The sequence below is a fragment of the Ranitomeya variabilis genome, chromosome 5 (genome assembly GCF_051348905.1).
Source record: "Ranitomeya variabilis isolate aRanVar5 chromosome 5, aRanVar5.hap1, whole genome shotgun sequence".
NCBI classification, from domain to species: domain Eukaryota; kingdom Metazoa; phylum Chordata; class Amphibia; order Anura; family Dendrobatidae; genus Ranitomeya; species Ranitomeya variabilis.
In genome coordinates, this window is record NC_135236.1 from 124,056,228 (window position 1) to 124,077,572 (window position 21,345).

General features: G+C 43.2%; 1 protein-coding gene across 4 annotated transcripts in view; it reads left to right on the top strand.

Annotated features, from left to right (window-relative positions):
- The window catches only part of UACA (uveal autoantigen with coiled-coil domains and ankyrin repeats), a 119,748-nt gene that overhangs the window by 96,256 nt on the left and 2,147 nt on the right, over positions 1-21,345 (top strand). For 2 of the 4 annotated variants that reach the window (XM_077263197.1, XM_077263194.1), the window contains exons 2-18: positions 5,954-6,087; positions 8,864-8,952; positions 10,728-10,792; positions 11,290-11,347; positions 11,448-11,518; positions 11,656-11,762; positions 11,847-12,028; positions 12,113-12,150; positions 13,120-13,179; positions 13,272-13,379; positions 14,030-14,062; positions 14,170-14,268; positions 16,157-16,196; positions 17,358-17,410; positions 17,669-20,443; positions 20,603-20,722; positions 21,217-21,282. In XM_077263197.1, the coding sequence (XP_077119312.1) occupies positions 5,990-6,087; positions 8,864-8,952; positions 10,728-10,792; positions 11,290-11,347; positions 11,448-11,518; positions 11,656-11,762; positions 11,847-12,028; positions 12,113-12,150; positions 13,120-13,179; positions 13,272-13,379; positions 14,030-14,062; positions 14,170-14,268; positions 16,157-16,196; positions 17,358-17,410; positions 17,669-20,443; positions 20,603-20,722; positions 21,217-21,282 (4,062 nt within the window). In that variant the 5' untranslated portion in view covers positions 5,954-5,989. Of the gene's footprint in view, positions 1-2,029; positions 2,505-5,953; positions 6,088-8,863; positions 8,953-10,727; positions 10,793-11,289; positions 11,348-11,447; positions 11,519-11,655; positions 11,763-11,846; positions 12,029-12,112; positions 12,151-13,119; positions 13,180-13,271; positions 13,380-14,029; positions 14,063-14,169; positions 14,269-16,156; positions 16,197-17,357; positions 17,411-17,668; positions 20,444-20,602; positions 20,723-21,216; positions 21,283-21,345 lie in introns of those variants that run through there. The other 2 variants (XM_077263196.1, XM_077263195.1) reach the window with 2 other exon arrangements.

The window sequence follows — 21,345 nt, forward strand, 5'->3', positions numbered from 1 at the left end:
ATGGCCGATCTAGCGGCCTCTCATGGGAATCACTGGACATGGAACTTTCTCCAGTCATGGCGCTTTGTTCTGTAGTACAAAATAGCTGATCTGGTCACAGCCGCATCATTTGGTGTCCCAGCTTCTGTTAGATTCTCTGGATAACCAGTGTGGTATGCCGTAAAATGTCAGACCTGATGAACAGGGAACCTACCCAAAATCAGTGAGGTCCATTAGCTGCAATTGGTGTCTGCGATTTGCTGGAACCCATACTTGGTTGTTTTAAAGAAAATCTGTCGTCGGGTTTTTGCCATCTAATCTAGGAGCAGCATAACGTAGAGGCAGAGACACCGTTTCCAGTGATGTATCACATACTTGGGCTACTTGCTGTAGTTTTATCAGTAGGAGATGATGACTAGTAAACTTGCTGCCAGGTAGTCCTGCATATTTACAATCTCTGCATAATGCCATGCCTGCCACTGATTGGCAGCTTCCTGCCTATGCACAGTGTACACAGAAAGCTGCTAAAGAGTGTTGTGTGCAGAGTAATACACTTCAGAATTCAGAGATCTGGTAGATCTGCAGCAATTATTTTATCAAATCTACAGTAAGCAGCCCAGTAAGTGATACATCACTGGAATCAGGGTCTCTGCTCCTATATCATGATGCTCTCTGATGAAGTAAGAAAAACCTGGCAACAGATTCACTTTAAGGAATGATGACACAGATGTGATCCCAGCCTAAGACTAACTTCACACTGACTTGGTTTCTGCTTAGAACATGTCGAGCCATTACACTTGGCTGGATCCAAATGACTCCAGTGGTTTGGCCAGGCCTGCAGCATTGGCTGTCATGGTGAATGATGTACACAACGTCGTTGATGCAATGGAATGGCGGATGATTTGGAAGTGGAGTTATGGACACTCTCCAAGAGGAGGGTTGAGCTTGACCAATTTGTTTATTGGGCACACCACTTGAATGGCAGCTTGACCCAAGACAAATAACTGCTGCTGTATACAGATATCTTTGGAGTAGGGCAGTAAGTATATTTGATAGGAATCATCGGCAATCCTTGTATTGAACCCTCTATCCTCTACCCCCAAGTTTTTGAGCAAAAGTAGTTATATGAAGGCGATGACATCTGGGTGACGTGTAACGTTTAGCATCCAGTGTGTGACATAGGATGGGATCTTAGGCTTTCAGTGCAAGATGAAGCCAACATGTATTCAGCAGTTCAGTTTTGGGCATAAACAGAGTCCCAGAAAGTCTCAAATTGTTCAAAACTTTTGATTTTTGCAAAGTTTTCCGTTTCTGCACCATATTTTCCATAGGTTGCAGGTAGTCGTGTACCTGTAAGGGGCATGGCCAACAACAGTTACACAGATTTCTCATGCCTTAGGCCACAAAATACTTGCAAATTTGCATTTGCACATTGGAGGGTTACATTTCTCTTTGTAACCTTTAGGACCGTAAAAATATACAAAAATTATTAGGAAGTATTTGCCATTTAATAGATTTGGCTTAAATTATCCTTACTATTTTTTTTTTCCTTTATAAGACTGGCTAATTGACAAATCTTCCACAATAGTTAATGTAAAGCGTATCTGGAAATGGAGAGTTCAGTGATCTGGTTGTTCCACCATGTTTATCCAGCTGGATCTGTTGACGTGTAGGCCATGTTGTCCATACTTATCAATACGAATAAGCCCAGAATGCGTTGTAACCTTCCATACATGTCCAATAAACATGAGCAGAATAAGTATAAAAAACTTATTAGTTGTAATTATTTGCTTGCGGTCAGATGACCCATTGCGTCTCACCATAAATCGTAGAAGTCGTTTTATATTTGTGTATTTCTAAGAAAAAATTATTTTGTCTTTCCTAGAAATAGACATTTTGCCTTGTGATGTTGGAGGAAGTTCCTTGGCGGTGATTATCTCAGTCAGTGACAGGGGGACATTTAGCCAAAGGATTGTGAAGCCCAGTGTCAATGCTGTAATTGTTATTGTAATGCTCCCTGCCCTGAGTTATGAGGCAGGCCGGATGGCTCAGTACATGGGAATGCAGGGCATGTGTGTGCAGATCCTCCTCACTATCTCAGCTGTTCACCTCCTCCAAGGCAAAAAATAGAGCAACCCTCCCCCTGGGATAAAGGCCAGAGACGCTGTGTTTACCCGGGGAGCGATTTAGGAGAAGCCACTATTTGTGTGAGCAGCCGAGCCTCAAAGAGTAGAGCGAGGGGCACAGCGGACTGCTGAGGAGGTGGGGACGCAACATCACAAAGAACTTCCAAGTCCTACAAAGGCGAAGAAGCAGGCGAGCAATGACTGGGATATGACTGCTTGTGCTCCCCTGTCTCTGGGCAGGAAGGGGGGCACCTATATTTGGGGCAGATGGATGTTGGCATAGTGTGTCCAGGACGGTGCAGCGGACCACCGGCAATCCTTGTGTAGCCTGGTAATTGTGCTCCGAAGCTGGGGAGGACCAGGATGACCCCCTGGTTTACCTGTTCTTCTAAGCACAAGGTAAGTTTGGTGTCAAAACCCCATGTACGAGGTCGTTCAAAATGTCAAGCGTGTCACCGTAACGCTAATAGTCCCATTCTAGGGGCACTTAGCAACTGTGTTTTGTTTATCAGAGCATTGTCCTTTATGTGAATGGGTTATTGTGTGCGGAGACTTTGTGTAGTTTGGTTTCACCGCCTGTTTAGTGTCTAGATCGGGGGCTGCTTCAATGTATAGAATGGAAATATTCCTCTGCAACACACATCTGATATACTGTGACGGTGTGTGGGTATACTGTGACGGTGTGGGTAAACTGTGACTGTATATACTGTGACTGTGTATGGGTATACTGTGATGGTGTGTGGGTATACTGTGATGGTATATACTGTGACACTGGGTATACTGTGACTATATACAGTGACACAGTGTGGGTATACTGTGACGGTATATACTGTGACTGTGTGTGTATACTGTGACTGTATATACAGTGACACTGTGGGTATACTGTGACTGTGTGTGTGTGTGTGTGTGTGTGTGTGTGTGTGTGTGTGTGTGTGGGTATACTGTTACACTGTGGGTATACTGTGATGGTATATACTGTGACACTGGTATACTGTGACGGTATGTACTGTGACACTGTGGGTATACTGTGATGGTGTGAATGGATATACTGTGATGGTGTGTGGGTATACGGTGACTGTATATACTGTGACACTGTGGGTATACTGTGATGGTATATACTGTGACACTGGGTATACTGTGACGGTATGTACTGTGACACTGGGTATACTGTGACGGTATGTACTGTGACACTGGGTATACTGTGATGGTATATACTGTGACACTGGGTATACTGTGACGGTATGTACTGTGACACTGTGTGGGTATACTGTGATGGTGTGTGTGGGTATACTGTGATGGTATATACTGTGACACTGTGTGGGTATACTGTGACGGTATATACTGTGACTGTGTGTGTGTGGGTATACTGTGACTGTATATACAGTGACACTGTGGGTATACTGTGATGGTATATACTGTGACACTGGTATACTGTGACGGTATGTCCTGTGACACTGTGGGTATACTGTGACGGTATATACTGTGTGTGTGTGTGTGTGTGTGTGTGTGTGTGTGTGTGTATACTGTGACTGTATATACAGTGACACTGTGGGTATACTGTGACGGTGTGTGTGTTTGTGGGTATACTGTGACTGTATATACTGTGGGTATACTGTGATGGTATATACTGTGACACTGGTATACTGTGACGGTATGTCCTGTGACACTGTGTGGGTATACTGTGATGGTGTGTGTGGGTATACTGTGACTGTATATACGGTGACACTGTGTGGGTATACTGTGACACTGTGTGGGTATACTGTCCATACTTATCCTCGTGGTGCATACACTAAGCAAATAGGGCACAATTCCCAGCGTTATGGTCTGTACAGGTCTTCAAGCTAGATTCGGGATGGAATGATTGCACCTGTCCAGCGATGGGATGATCCACCTGTAAAGACTTGTGGTCTTACTGTGCAGACCTCGGTGCTACAGTCGTAGCTGTAGACTTGAGACTCATCTACATCGATCACTGGTTCATTAAAGCATCTCCTCAAAGTCAATAGGATTGTATTTGTCATTCATAGTCAAGGGTTACCCAGCATTTGGGCTTGGGGAAAAATAAAATCTGTATTTCTAGTGTAGAAGTGTATATACTGTGTGTAGGTGACAGTGTGTATACACATATCCTATATAGCCAATGCTAAAATGAGAAAACTATGATGATGAGACAAGAAAAATCCCGTCGGGTCTTTCTGCAATGTTTTATAGATGCTCCTTGTGAAGCCAGTCTTGCTTTACTCTACGCAGTAAACAGATCGCTGTGGTTTATTTAGGGCTGGTCATACAGACACAAACATCCAGCCACAATCAGGTTAATATTATAGGAATGATGGCTTTTTAATATATATGTGAGCTCCTAAATTATTGCTTTATTAGGTCTTTTAAAAGGGGTTGCTAACCACTGATCTGCCCTTTCAGACTGAGCTCACTGATGTACCCTCAGTTAACCCATTCTGCAGCCAAGAGTATACAGTGCAACAAAGAGGTTAAACAAGCAAAACTGTGCAAAAAAAATGTATGAAACTCAATAGCAAAAAATTATTTTTAGCCCAAATTACATACATTTGAGGAAGGAAAAAAAAATACAACTCAAAAGGTAGACAACCCTTTTTAAGCGTCAGCTTAAAATATTAAGAATGGAAGCATAAAAAAAAAATTGTTCATTACAACCGTGTTACCTGGACCTCCCTCCTCATCAGGATAAGGTGGATCTATGGGATTTCAGGGTATTATGGCCGTAATACAGCTTCTATAATGTGCCTTTGTTACTCTGCAAATGCACGGATGAATGTTGTGGGGCTTCACGTATGACACGGTTGTTTTTCTGTCATGAGGAGACGATTATACTGTACATGATTCATTACATTGGAAGCTTATCTGGGTACCTCGTGACATGTATGTCGCAAGTCTCCATGTTGCTTTTGCCACAACAATATGATTTTGGGTGTAATCCTATAATTTGATGTTGCATAGTTTGGCAGCACACCGAGATAGTGTGAAGCAATGGATGAGCTGCCAATAGACTGGAGGTCATTTGAAGAGATGTTTGAACAGATCTTCACATATTTTAGATTTTTCTGGGTCACCTTGTCTGTGTTTGTGGTGATATAATTTGAGGAGGAAAGAAAAACTAGACAGGCAGGCGGATTGCTGACCTTGAAATGAGCCACTAGAAAATCAGTCATGAGGGTGCGTGCACACGTCGAGTATTGGCAGACATTTCTGCATCAAAAACACGTCTCTTGACAGGAAAAACTCTGCATAAAAAATTCATTTTTGTGTGTGATTTTTACCCTTTTTTTCTAGTTACAATGGGTGAAAAACTGCAAAAAGAACGCTGAAAGAATCAACATCCCGCAGATGTGAAACTGCTTCAAATCTCCAAGCCAAAAATAAGGAACATGTGCATGATGTCTGAAATCTCAATCCATTTCCTGAGACAGCGCTGCATTTTGTTTTTCACACACAAAAAAAATTGTCAAAAATCTTAATGTGCACGTACCCTAATGGCGCGTTCAGAAATCTGCAGAAACTGCCGAACATGAAGGATTTGTTCTCACAGGTTTTGGAAGAGAAACATCAAAAACCATAAAGCTTTGATGGTTGTAGAGTCTCTGCTCCAAAAACTCCTGGGGGGAAAAAAATTCAGTGTGAACACAACTTAATAAGTATAAGAAAATTTCTGTGAGAGACAAGAAAATAAAGTAGGGTTGCAAGGACAATTTTTCAGATTTCTCAAAACTTTTTTTTATGTATACCCTTGGTAAAATAGGGGTACCATATCCTATAGCACATAATGACTGACTGATAATAGAAATCTGATATCCCCTTTCCTTCTTTTTTAGCAAACTGCTGACTGGAACAAGTATGATGAGCGGCTGATGAGATCGGCTGAGAGGGGAGATGTAGACAAAATTTCATCCACCCTTTCCAAGAAGGGTGTCAATCCCAGCAAGCTAGATTTGGAAGGCCGATCGGCGTAAGTGTCATTCACAATGATTACATACATTTTTGTCTTTTTGACAACATCGTCCAAAATTTCACCAAATTTGCCTAAATAGAGAAAATGCTATGAAAAATGTTTTAAAAAAGGTTAATTTTGCTTGATTAAGCGCTCCACCATTCCAGGGGTGTCACATCAGTCTGGTCCCCTGTAGTGATGACGTGTAGTCACATGGCTACGGCAGACAATGGCTGACATCGGTGGTCTTGTCTTGTGCCGTACACATCTGACCGCAGCGATCCTGTAGCTAAACTTCACTTACACGCTATACCAAGGCTGGTGGGGGAGACGAAGCTGGATTTTATTTTTATTATTGTAATTTTGTACACCCCACAAAAAACTAGCAAGTGTAAATGAGTCCAAGGCCTTATTCAGACGCTGGGGTTTTTGTGTTTTGTTTTTTACGTAAGAGAAAAATTGACCAAGTTTCATCAGGTTTTTTTTTCACTGATGGAAAAAAAACGCTTGTCTCCAGCACCTGGATGGCACTCGAGTGCTGTCATATTTTTTTCTTGTATTTTGTCTTGTATTGTAGATTTTAGATCCAACGATTGGATCCATATCGGACATTTCTCCGCTATCTTGCATGGGCCACTTAGTCTGAAGAAAAAAACTCGCTATAAATGCGAGTGCTACCCTTTAAAATAAAAACAAACAATGGCAGTCTGAATGAGGCCTAAATGTTAGTAGGCAGGCAGTGTGTGATTAATTTTGGCTGCTGGTCAACCACTGTAAGGGCTCGTTTAGACAAGCATATATTGGGCATGTGTGCTCCACATATAGGACAGGGATCCATAATGGCCATCGGGCCAGTACACATGGGCGATTTCTCCACACCGATGGTCCGCATTGGGGAAAAATATAATTTATAGCATGCGCTAGTCTAATTCTGAACGAGGCGGAAAAGCGGATCTAACAGGCATAAATGTGGTGCGAGCCGTGTACCAGTCGTTTTTGGCACTAATTGAGGAAGAACTCTGGTGCAGTTAGTTTAGTAAATCTTATATGTTAAGACTAGAAATTTTTCTTAAAGGGGATTACACGAAATGAGGGAAAAGTGACACTTGTATCCGCGTGCTGCTTACATTTATAGTGACCCTTATGACTACATCTGATATTGTCTGGTCCTCCTGCCATTACTCTGCCAGCACGAATGTCATGGCCATTTATGGAGCGATGAGTATCTGGCGGTGGCAGCAGAAATCTGATTATTTAACCCCTGAGCTGATACTAAACAGGATCTGGAGGCACGTGCTGCACATTCAGGCATCGTTCTCCATTGTGGACAGCACCTAACGGCTCCGAGGTGCCGGATCCTCTGAAGAGCGAGCGTTGGAGTGATTTCCCTTTATGTTCTGTAATGATCATCATGGCTGGCAAACACTTTGATTTAATCAGGATTAGCCAAGAAACCGTCTTAAATCTCCTATACACATTGCCACCATCACACATGTCATGGCTAGCTGGGGTATGCTGAATTCCTTCTGTACCTGCAGGGAGACCAGCCACCGCTAGGTGTTTATCTGTGAAATAAAGATGTACAGTTAGCTGAGAATAAATTTATGGGGGAAATGATGGCTGGCTGAACATTTTCCCAAAATCGCTATTCTGTGTATGACTTAAGTCATCAGTCACGATGAACATCCTTCCTCAATAAGGAGAAGGAACTGGACCACTTACAAGACACATCTGACTTCTCAATATCTGCCATAAGCACAAGGGATGAGGCATGTTGAAAAACAACATGTCCAATCCATTATTTTGCCTCAAGTCCGTTAATGGGATACATAATACACCTCATTTTATTACTAGGTGTTCATCTAGTGCATGTGGCCACCTTTAGGTCTTGTTCAGACGAATATATTTCATGGTCCTGTTATGGACCACATTACCTGGACTGACCATAGATCTCCTTCCGACCCGAAATTACATCCATAGATGCCTTTGGGGTTAGGATTACAGATCAGGAGACAAGTGGTCATCCAGTGAACTATTAGGCTGTGTTCACACGTTGCAGATTATTCGCGGTTTTTTCGCGTTTTTTCCCTATAAAACCGCAAATAATCTGCTTATATTATGCATCCTATCATTTTTAATGAATTCTGCACTTTTTGTACACATGATGCGTTTTTTTCCGCGGTAAAAACGCATCGCGGTAAAAAACGCAGCATGTTCATTAATTTTGCGGGTTTTTTTGCGGATTTCCCACTTAAAATGCATTGGGAAGTGTCCGGAAAAAAACGCGGCAAAAACGCGTCAAAACCGCGGCAAAATCGCACGCGGTTTTCTTGCGGATTTCTTGCAGAAAATGTCCGGAATTCTCCAGAATTTTCTGCAAGAAATCCTGAACGTGTGCACATAGCCTTAAACTGACCATGAACTACGGCATCTGAACCCAGACAAAATTTGAGCAGAACTTAGTAAAAAGTGGATTTTACCATATGTAATGCAACCCCCACACTGTAGGCCAATTTCTGGTAAATCCGGACAGAAAATCTGCAGCGTATCTGTTCTGTTTTAATATTCCCTTACATTGAGTGTTTTGTCTTTTAATATTTGGTTGTGACCCTCTCCACACACCAGTGATTATGACCCGTAAATGACTAGACCGGTCCATAAAGCTCCATTTATGCGTGTATAAGGCGTGCAGGAAGTTTACATCCTGTGTACCTGGGATTCTCTCACGGGAGGGGAACGCACTTATCGGCATCATCAGGTTTATTCTATTGTATTTTTGTCTGCTTACTGTCAGATTCCATGTTGTTGCGTCTAAGGGTCACCTGGAATGTCTGAATGCCATCCTCCTACATGGGGTCGATCTCACAGCCCCTGATGCTGCAGGTACGTTACCTGGGGTGGTAATTGCATTAGTAGAAATAAAATATTTCCCCCCTTCCTAATACTTTTGAAAAAATAGTTTTCTTGTCAAAAAGTTGCGGTTGTCCCCCTAGCTGGGAGGAAGTTTGCTTAAAGGGAAGCTATGATTGGAAAATCAACAATTTAAATCAGGTTTTTGTGTTGCATGTATTGTTAAAAACTCTTAAGCTATAGTTTATTTTTTCATATTCTGATCTTTACTTAGAAAAAAAAGTCTTGCAGTTTTATGTTGGATACTAGGGCTTTGTGCTTCCTGTCCCTTCAGGAAGAGTTTACCAAAGTTTTATCAGCAGAGGCAGGATTACAATCACCTTAGGGGATGACACAGCTGACATGGGGAGCAATCACCTTTGCACACGCTCATTATTTGCTACAATACCAAAGATGTGTCTAATGAACATGCGTTATTTCCTAAGACAAAAGGAAGCATGAATAAAAAAAGTCATAGTGGCCGGTGTGAAAATTGCAAGAGCTGTGTTTCATTATATATATATATATATGTATATACCGTATATATTCGTGTATAAGCCGAGCTTTTCAGCACATTTTTTTTTTTTGTGCTGAAAACGCCCCCCCCTCGGCTTATACATGAGTCACTGTCCCAAAAAGACGGCGGGGGAGCAGCTGGTCACAGGCAGGAGCCAGCAGCTGCCGCTGTAACTGTGCCTGCTGCTGGCAGTGAATATTAATTTCTCTTATAGCGCGCACAGCCGCCGACTTCCAGCACACATCCTACTTACCTTCCCTGCACGCCCTCTCTGCATCTCCTTCAGGTGCCAGTCTTCCGGCCGAGCGATCGCGTGTCTCCGCTCATTAAGGTAATGAATATTCACCCCTCTCCACTCCCATAGGTGTGGAGTGAATATTCATTACATCAATGAGCGGCGACACGTGATCGCTCGGCCGGAAGACTGGCAAAGGAAGGAGATGCAGCAAGGGCGTGCAGGGAAGGTAAGTAGGATTTGTGGGGGTTTTTTGTTGTTGTTTTTTTTTTTATAAGAACCATGCATACAAGGACGGGGATAAGGAGCCATGCCTACAGGGATGGGGAGCCATGCCTACAGGGATGGGGAGCCATGCCTACAGGGATGGGGAGCCATGCCTACAGGGACGGGGAACCATGCCTACAGGGACGGGGAGCCATGCCTACAAGGATGGGGACGGGGAGCCATGCATACAGGGACTGAGAGCAATGCATACAGGGACTGAGAGCAATGCATACAGGGACTGAGAGCAATGCATAAAAGGATGGGGATGGGGAGCCATGCATACAGGGACTGAGAGCAATGCATACAAGGATAGGGACGGGGAGCCATGCATACAGGGACGGGAGCCATGCATACCAGGATGGGGACGGGGAGCCATGCATACCTGGGACGGGAGCCATGCATACCAGGATGGGGACGAGGGGGCATACCTGGCTTATTAGTTTTCCCAGTTTTTTGTGGCAAAATTAGGTGCCTTGCCTTATACTTTAATTCATTAGGTAATGTTCTAATTACACATTTCCTTTAAGCAGAAACTTTCCAGCTTGCTTCTTGTCTATTGTGAATATTGCAAACTACTTATCAGTTTAAATTGAAAAAAAAAAGATTTGTTTTTCTTTTCCATTACTTTTTCTTTTATTTATTAGTTTTGGGACTTCTAATTATTATACCCACAGACAATGTGTAATTCTCAGCATATTTTCACTCGCAGGATTGTTTTAAGCAATTTCTGTTTTGCTTTCTTGTGCTCAGGGCGAAATGCGTTGCACCTGTCATCAAAGTATGGACACTCCCTTTGCCTGCAGAAGCTTCTCCAGGTAGGTGGCCCAGGACTGCGCTGGATTATAGACGGGTTTGTGTATTTGTCAGATCTGGTTGTGGAAAGATTTTATTACTCTGAATTAAAATACGTCGGCTTTTAACACTAGACAAATTTGCAATGCAAATCATATACAGGGTGTTGTGTATGGACGGTTTCATGCTGGTAAGCACATTAGGACTAATTTACTGATGTTTGCACTGAACCTCGGTCAGCAAGGAGAAATGTTTTTTCTTTTTATTGTCGGTGGTGCATAAAATCTAGATCTCTTAAAAAATTGTTCTTCTTTATTTGTGAATGTAGCCCAAATCTGGGTGTCATGTGCCGCACGTGCCCATGAATGTGTTATATTTTACACAGTGGACCACAAAACCATTGGATTTTTTCCTGTACATAATATTTCAGTACGTGCATATTGACATATACATATGACATGCATATTGTATGTCGGCCATGTAATAATTGTATTTCGTCATCTTTGGGTTTTCTCTGCAGTTTAACTGTCCAACCGAGAATGTGGATCTGCAGGGCAGGACCGCGCTGCACGATGCGGGTAAGAGAACGCGGGATAAAGTGTCTGCCGGTGTCTTCCATTTTACAAAAGGGTCAGCGTGTTCCTAAATTCTCAATCTATGCCGTTTTCTGTTGCGCAGCCATGTCTGACTGCTGTTCCAGCGTGCAGCTTCTGTGCGACCATGGGGCTTCAGTAAATGCTACAGACTTGGTGAGAATTTTTAACATTATTTCTTCTCCTTCATCGCTGTTTTCCACCAAAGTTAAATGAAAGTTGCAACTTTGGAAGTTTAGTAAGTAAAAAATTAATGTAATTGCCTCCATTTTTTTCTGTCTTGTGCACTATAGGACGGAAGGACCCCGTTGGCTTTGGCTACACAAATGTGTCGCCCAGCTATCTGCAAACTTCTCGTGGAAAAGGGAGCCGAAATCAATGCCCGAGACAAGCAAAATAAGTAAGTGACGGTGGAATAATTCAGTGTGTGTATATATGATGTATATAGCTGTATATGCACTGATGGTGCTGACCATACCCTCAGGACCCCACTCATGCTGGGCTGCGAGTATGGATGCCGAGAAGCCGTGGAAGTCCTTCTGAGAGCAGGTGCTGATGTTTCTCTGGTTGACACTTTGGGACATGACTGCGCCTATTATAGCAGAATTGGAGATAACCTTGAGATCTTGTCCCTCATCAGGACTGCGGTGGAGAGCTCTCCGCGAGGTGACTGCATTTCATTACGGTGACTCAAATTCCAGGATTTTTCTTTTCTTGTGGAGTATAATCTTGGCTTGTATTCTTCCACAGTGGCAGAACCTGTGAAGAGCATGGTGTCTTTACGCTCTGTGAGTATTTTCTTTTATTAAGGCCTTTTATCTTGTAAAGTGATGCCATATCGCCACCTGGGCAATACTGGTGTAGCGCTGGGTCCTCTTCACTGGTTTTACGATGTATCCCTGGCACTTACCATGCAGGTGGATAAGGTCTATTGCAGTTCCCTGCACAAATAGTTGCACACTGTTTAGGGAAAACCGGCAATGTGCACCCTTCATTCTCAGGCTTTTTAGCTGAGAAGACATGTTTTTAAGAATATTTTCCCCTACAATCAAAAAGACTAAGGGTCCGATTTATCAAGGTCAGAGTTTTTCCCTCCAGACTCGATTACGTGGCTTGCCGGAATCAGACGTTTCCGATTCTTGAAGTGGTGCGCTTCTCTTCATGAATCTGGACCGTGGCATGTGCCTCCATGCTACTCAAGAAATGGAATGAGATTTCTGGGGTAGAGAACACCTAGCTCGTCATGAATTAGATGAGCTGTGGCGTCCCACCCCCCCGTCGTGCCTTCTCTCCCCAGTTCAACCCATTGTGTCAGAGCCGGGAGAACCTGACTTGACTTTGCAAAATATCATAAAAATTTGGTGCAACTCTGAGTTGCATCTAAATTTTGCAATTTTTTTTTTCTTCAAAGCTTTTAAGGCACAATTCTGGAATAAAAAGCTTTGAGAAATCGTGCCCCAAGTCCTAATCTTTTTAAAATGCATTTTCTTTTGTTGAGGGAGTCTGGTAAGGGTTTACAGAGCAAGGTTTCGCTCCCATCTCTCCAAGGGTCCCATAGCAGAAGCCTTGGCTGCCTCAGATAATGAATGCCCTTCATTTTGGGTCTTTTTTTTGTGGTTAATATTGGAGACAACCAGTATGGCTGCTGTGGTGCATCCCATCCACATCCCATTTTCATGCCCAGTCTAGTTGGATGTGAATTATTGTATTAATGTACTTGGCCGGTAACTGGCGCCATATGTTTTACATCCACGCAGAAATGGGCAAAGTATAATTCAAAAGAAGAGACACCAGCAAAGTCAAAAGACTCCTCTCTGGTATGTGTGAGCATGATATTCTTAGTAACGATGTATGGCTAAGGTGAGGGGTTATAGTGGCTCCATCATGGTTCTCCTGATCATCACTTTAGGATTTGGAAGCGGAGAATGAGGATCTACGGGAGAGGCTGCGGAAAATACAGCATGAACAGAGAACGCTGCTGGATAAAGTGGGAGGCCTACAGCACCAGCTCAGCCAGGTGGAGTTACTTATTTTTTATGTTTATATGGCACCAACATATGCCGGAGCTTTACGGAAATTATCATGATAGTCCAGATTGGGGCGCAGACTCTAAGCTCCATACCATTATGTCTTTAGAATGTGGGCGGAAACCCCGCAAATGCTGAGAGAACATACAAACTGCAATGCTAACCACTGAGCCACCCTGTTCAGGGTCCCCCCATTTTTAAGTGGGTGAATATAAAGCCTCTAAATAAAGTGTTCAGTGTATAATTAGTTATTGTCAAGCGTGTTTATATGTTGTGCTGTAAATACAGAATGATTGTCGTTTATACAACAGCATGGGTGTGGGTCTACGACAAGAGTCATCACCACCAAGCCCAATAACTAGTATTTGACAGGGCGTCTATTAAACACTGAAAATGAAGAATTAATGTCCAAGTCCTCACTGTAACATAGGAAAAAAAACAGGAGAAAAAGTGATGAACAAGTGCACTGGAGGCAGGAAGCGGCTGCAGCTGGGCCTGCTGGGGGGCGGCTGTGTCTCTATGAAGGGAACTAGGTGGGGTTTCCAGTTAGGGTCTGTGTGTCCGAGAGCAGCGAGTAGTAGAGACGAGGGACTGGTCCATTGTATCGGGCTGGAATACTGACATTGACTTCATATTACAGGAGCAGATGATGACCGATGACTTGGAGAATGAGGTAGGATGGCATTAAGGGGTGTAGACATTGTCACAAAACCCATTTACACCTCATTAAGCTTTTTTTTTCCCCAAGACTAATTATTTAAATTTTTTTTTTAATCACAGAAAGAGGAACTAAAATCACTGTTGGAAACAAAAGAAAAGGAACTTGAGGAAAGTCTGAGAACTATGGAGAACCTGCGAGGGAAACTGAGATATTATGAGGTGAGCTTGAATATAAAAGCTGGTGTTAAGAAATGACAAGGTATAAGGGATGGGCAATCGGGAGATAGACTTTAAGGCCACGTTCACACATGCAGTATTTGTAAGCCAAAATCAGGAGTGGAACAATCAGAGGAAAAGTATAATAGAAACATGTCACCACTTCTGTATTTATCACCCACTCCTGGTTTTGGCTTACAAACCCTGATGTAAAATACTGATAGTGTGAACGTGGCCTTATAATCTGCTTCAGAAGTTCAGTAACTTGTATGTCATGTGTGTTTATGGTTAAACTGGAGCGGACGGGCATCAAACCTGGGAAAGGAAATGTTATTGTTATGGGTATTCTCGGGATATTGCCTCTGATTCGGCACCTGAGAACTTTCACCTTTATCTGCAAGTTGGTCGTTGAGGAGAGGGCCGCGGTAACGATATGTGAGTGTGTGGGCAGATTGTAATATATCAAGCTAAGTATCTGCTCCCATCTCTGTTGTGGCCTCGCCTGAGGTGTATGTTGTGACTATTCCCAGATTTATACTTCTGACTCGCCCATAGGCTGCCATGCACCCAGTGGATGCCAGAAGGGTTTCCTTTTGACATACTCCAGGCCAGTCTGCTTGGCTATGCTTTTTTATACTTTATTGTGAAACATTATTTACTGCTCTGTTATGCAAAGGAGTAGAGAAAAAAATAAGTGACTTATTTTTTGTTTACAATGAGTGGTAATGGCGAACGTATGCCTTTACAGAGGTACAAATCTCCTGGTGTATGCCTCTGATGTAGGCCAAAATTAAAGGCAGAACCCGATAGCTGCATATGAATCCGAACAATTGCAATTGCTTTTCAGAGGCGATGATTGAGGAAATCTATAATCATGGCCTTTGTTCCTTATTCAATTCTATTAAAAGTTGTCTTTGCTGTGCTCCATTTTATTTTCTAAATTGTTCATTGAACACCATAGTTGCAGATGTTCTGTCCGAATTCATCAGTTCCAACTTTTCGAAATGTTGCAGAATTGTTCAGACTTGTACTCCAGCCTCCTAGTGGAGAAGGACACAATCCCTCTAAATTTATTTCCACACTTGAAGAATAAAGTGCAACATTTTAGCCCTTGTTGAAATGGTTGTGTGCCTTTTTTACTCTAAAAAGGCATAAAAGAGAAAAAAATAAGCATTTTTTAATTCTTACCAATTGGTCAGAGTTTGTGCAGTGTTTTTGATGAATTTGGTGCAGAATCTGCTAGTGCTACAAGGAAAGAAAGACAAAAGATAATCCCATAAATGATGAATCCGGGCCTTTGTGTTATTGAAGGCAACCTGTCATGTTGTACACGTAGTCCACTCTGTGGATCAAAGTATGGGGAATAATCTATATGGTGGGTTTACAGGTAAACATTCAGTAATTCATAACTTGTATTTTATTCACTCAGACCCCTGTTTCTTGTATGTTAGAGTCCAGAACTGTCTGTCAGTGTTTGACAATTATCTCTGCATACACCGTCATACAGGAAAGACTGTCAATCACAAGTAGGACCGCCCACTTGGCTCCTATGCATATAAAGATCAGGGCTTTCAGCGAGTAACATGTAAGATTAACCGAAACGTTTCCTAGAAAAATGTATATCCATCTGTCCGTCCATTCCAGCTCCAGGACATGCTGCCTGCAGATCAGATGCCATTTTTCACATGACAGGTTCTCTTCACCTATTAGTGGTGATCTTTGAAATTTATTATTTTGGAACCATAGGCGGCTAGACCAGACAAGTCAACCTTTTGATCTGTGAGAATGACTTTGGCTAGATGAGATGGCTATGATTTGCGGTGAGGTAGGCAATAATATTTGACCTGTAAACTTAGCATTAACACTTTTATTTTTTTTCTCTATTTTTCAGCAGAAAAATCACTCGGCCCCTAGCAGCCCTTTCAGCAATGGTAAGTATGAAGTTGTACACCCAACATACCGGCTCTTCTCCTCTCCTATATATATATATATCTATATATATATATATATATATATCTATATATATCTATATATATCTATATATATCTATATATATCTATATATATATATCTATATATATATATCTATATATATATATATATATATATATATATATATATATATATATATATATATATATATATATATATATACACACTCACCGGCCACTTTATTAGGTACACCTGTCCAACTTCTTGTTAACACTTAATTTCTAATCAGCCAATCACATGGCGGCAACTCAGTGCATTTAGGCATGTAGACATGGTCAAGACAATCTCCTGCAGTTCAAACCGAGCATCAGTATGGGGAAGAAAGGTGATTTGAGTGCCTTTGAACGTGGCATGGTTGTTGGTGCCAGAAGGGCTGGTCTGAGTATTTCAGAAACTGCTGATCTACTGGGATTTTCACGCACAACCATCTCTAGGGTTTACAGAGAATGGTCCGAAAAATAAAAAAAATCCAGTGAGCGGCAGTTCTGTGGGCGGAAATGCCTTGTTGATGCCAGAGGTCAGAGGAGAATGGGCAGACTGGTTCGAGCTGATAGAAAGGCAACAGTGACTCAAATCGCCACCCGTTACAACCAAGGTAGGCCTAAGAGCATCTCTGAACGCACAGTGCGTCGAACTTTGAGGCAGATGGGCTACAGCAGCAGAAGACCACACCGGGTACCACTCCTTTCAGCTAAGAACAGGAAACTGAGGCTACAATTTGTACAAGCTCATCGAAATTGGACAGTAGAAGATTGGAAAAACGTTGCTTGGTCTGATGAGTCTCGATTTCTACTGCGACATTCGGATGGTAGGGTCAGAATTTGGCGTAAACAACATGAAAGCATGGATCCATCCTGCCTTGTATGGAGCATCTTTGGGATGTGCAGCCGACAAATCTGCGGCAACTGTGTGATGCCATCATGTCAATATGGACCAAAATCTCTGAGGAATGCTTCCAGCACCTTGTTGAATCTATGCCACGAAGAATTGAGGCAGTTCTGAAGGCAAAAGGGGGTCCAACCCGTTACTAGCATGGTGTACCTAATAAAGTGGCCGGTGAGTGTATATATATGAGTCACTAATTCTTGATTTTTGTTCTAGGTAAAGAAGATATAGTAATGAAACAAAATCTTGTTCTAAACGCTGATCCACAGGTAAGGAGTGTGAAAAAAACATGGGCAGTCTGCAATGTTTGCTTTATCATTGTCCAACTTCGTTTCCTGCACAATATCCAACACAACTTCTTGAAAATTAGGTTAAAAAAGTGGGAAAAATGCTCTTAAGTCCTGAGCCTTTTTATATGGAATATGTAACTGCACTATTTGTACGAGGTATACACGAACATACAATTATTTAGTGATGGATACAATAATGGTTGTAGTTTGACAACTTTTTATTTTATTTCTGTGCAGCTTGTAGCTCACCTGCCGGCCAGGTCACAGCTGCGACCTCTGGAACTTCCTGGGGAAAATGCTGACCAGCGCCAGGAACTAGAATCCATCCGCCGATACTATGAAATGGCCAGGGATGAAACTGTGAGGCTGCAGCAAGAGCTTTCAAGGAGGTCGTCTGAGTGTGTAGCTCTAGCGTCCGAGCGAGATCGGAGTAAAGTAGAGTCCGACAAGCAGATTCGTCAACTAGAAGAAGCACTCCGTGATGTCCAGAAACGCATGTTGGACTCCGAAAGCAAAGTGAAGCAGATGCAAACACATTTCTTGGCACTGAAAGATCACCTAACCCAAGAAGCGCTAAGTGGCAGCTCTCGTGCCGAGGAATTGCAGGAGCAACTTCGAGAGATAAAAACCAAATACGAAGGTGCATCTGCCGAAGTCGGGAAGTTACGCAACCAACTTCGGCACAATGAGCTCCTGGTGCAGGAGCTGCGCAGGGAAGATGGACGCTTGCGCAAGGAGAATCGCCGCTTACAGGATGCACTCGCCGTGTGTGAGGAAGAAAAGGAACGCGCGGAGCGAAGGACCCAAGAGGCTAGAGAGCAGCTTGCTCTGGCCGTCACCACAGACAAGTTTGAGAACATGAGATGTCTTCTGACAAATGAAGTAAATGAAAAGTCGCGGAGCTTAGAAGAGACTGAGCAGGAACTGGCCAAGGTTAGAGATGATCTTGAAAATGCCAACAAAGAAAAGAAGAGGTCAGAAGCAAAGTGGGACATACTCCAGAAGGAGTTCAATGAACTTAAAGTAAAGAATGGTATACTTGGACGGGAAGGAGAAAAGTTGCAAACAGAGAAAATTCTTCTGCAGAGACAAATTGAGGATTTAAAAGGAGAGATGAGAAGTCAGCATGTCCCAGCACAACTGCATGCAGAGACCAAGAGAGCTTGTGAGGAAACCATTGCTGTACTAAGCCAGAAATTGGTGGAGTCGGAGACTAGTAACAGGAAGGCAGAGCAGGAACAAGAGCGGCTCGTGGGTGAGAGCAAAACATTAAAGGAGGGGATGATGCTTCTCCAGTCGTCCACTACACCCCGGGAGGAGCATGAGAAAAATATGAAGAATATGCAGCTGAGGATCAAAGAACTGGAGAAACAACTAGCAGAAGTGTCTAAGAAATGCGAGGAGGAGGCAAAGAAGGCAAATTCTCTTCTGTCAGAGAATGCCAATCTGCGGGAAAATCACATACCTCTGACTACACATCTGCAGACTTCTGCTTCACTGACTGCTGAGTTAGACAAATCCAAAGCTGAGCTGGTCCGGATCAGGAAACAGCAGGAAAGTGAGAGGAAAGAGATGACAATGGTTCGGGCAGAGCTAGAGAGTCTTGTTACCGCACAAACCGCTCTGCAAGCCAAGCTGGACTGCGAGTCTACACTGAACTCTGACTTACAGAAACAGCTGAAGAGTGCGGCTGCATGGCAAACTGAATTGCAAGAAAAGCTGAAATGTGAGACTGACAAGACTGCAGAATTGCGGGAACAGGCCTCCAAAGAGGCCGCTGCTCATGCAGAATTGCAGTCCCAGCTGCACAATGTGAAGAAAAAGTTGGATTCTGACTATGTGACACAAAAAGAACATGAGGAGAAAGTGTCAGAGCTGCAGAAATGCACAGAACAGATTGAACAAGAGTATCTACAGGCACATGCCCGCTACCAGCGTGAAAAAGAGGAGGTGAGGAAGTTACAGGTGGCTCTCGGAGAACAGAGAGCAGAGCTGGACACATTGCAGCACTGCATTACTGAAAAATACGCCCCTCTTACCAGTATTGAGGAGAAGGAGAAAAACTTCCAGGCAATGAGAAGTGAGATGGATTCTGAACTGCAGAAACAGCGTCGTGTGACCCAGACGTCACAAGATGAGCTTACCAAGCAGCAACAGGTAACTTTAAATCTCAGGAACGAACTGGAGATTGCAGAACGTAGCCTTGCTGAAGAACGTATGTCTCGAAAGCAAGAAGAAAGCACAATGCTTACAGAACTGGAGAACCTACGATGCTGCTTAGAGCGGTTACAGAAGTCTCAGATGGACTCTGAGCAGAAACAACATGGGTTGCAGGAAGAGAACCTGCAGGCCAGAAAGAAGCTCAAGGAGATGCAGGAAAGTCTCAGCAGTCAGTACATTCCTATAGAGCGACACAATGAATTGCAAACCACCTTGAAGAACACGAAGGCGACTCTAGAGGCTGAGCTTACTGCCAAAGCTAGCCTATGTGAGAAGATGCAGGAGAAAGTCCGGAACTTGGATCAGGAGCTGAAGAACCAGAAAGCTGCTTCTGTCTCCAGTTCCCAGCATGCTGAAGAAAAGGAGGCCTGGCAGAGAAGTGCCGCAGCAGCCGAACAGAAGGTAAAGGAAAAGGAGGAGAAATGGCGCCTGGCTGAGCAGGAAACAAGCATGCTCCGCGAGGAATTAATGAAGACCCATCAAAATCTGGATGAACTGGAGCGTTACAGCAGTAGGGAGAAATATGATTTTAGCGTGGTTAAAACCGCTCTAGAACAGAGAGTGGCTCAGCTCGAGGAAACCGGCAATCGCTTCAGAGAGGACGGCAAACGTGCGGCTCAAGACTTGCAAGAGGCGCTGCGGCACGGCGAGAAACTAAGGCAAAAGAGCAGCGGTCAAGAACAAGAGATCGGTAAACTCATGGAGAAGCACAAACAATCACAGTCTACAATCGAGGGACTGAAGGAAACCATCCAACAGTCAGCAGGGGATCTGGAAAGCAAAGACAAGCAGGTGAGACAGGAAGTTTGTAGGCGAATTATGTAGATTCTGTAAATGCGTCTAAACTGGTGGCTGAAGATTATGGGATCATTGCATCTTTACATGCATGTCTTATTAGTAGATATCACATACTACATGGATCTAATGTAACGTTTCTCCTCCTACGGCCAGATCCGGTCCCTTCTCACTGACGTGGACAGGCTGAAGCAGAGTTTGTCCCTGCTCCCCGAGAAGACCCAGTCTACCGAGCCCCTGCAAAGCCAGATCAAATCTCTACAGTGCCAATTAGATGTAAGTGCCAACTCGTAGGATTAAGTTATCGCTAAAAAAAATTCCATGTGTTTGAAAGGTCCTTTGAGAAGAAATAGTAATCTGAACTGAGGAAACCTATTCAGTTTTCCTGCAGCGCCACCACAGGGGACGTTTTACACTACACAATGCCTGTTCAAATGAATGGATTATCCATGTCATACAGGGCTCTTTTTAGCCAAGAAATGAAGATCCCCGATCTATTAACCTATAATACTGGGTTCTTTATGGAAATGTTTGACTATAGCTGTGGACCTGTATGCACACTACCTCTCCATTCATTGTCTATGGGACTGACAGAGTACAACCATCTCCGTCAATCTCATAAACTGCACATTGAGTAGAAATGGGAGCCATGTTCTTGTGATCAGCAGGGTCCCAGAGATCATACATTAATCACCTGTCCTCACATCATCCTTATGTATAGCAAGGACTTCATTCTGCAATCCTTATCTAATCACACATCTTTGTCTCAGGACACGCACCGGAGACACCAGGAGATTATTTCGATCTATCGTGCTCATCTTCTGAATGCTGTGCAGGTAAGCAGCTAATATAGACCACCATGGACTTTGAATGTTCACGTCCAAATAAATGAAAATCTT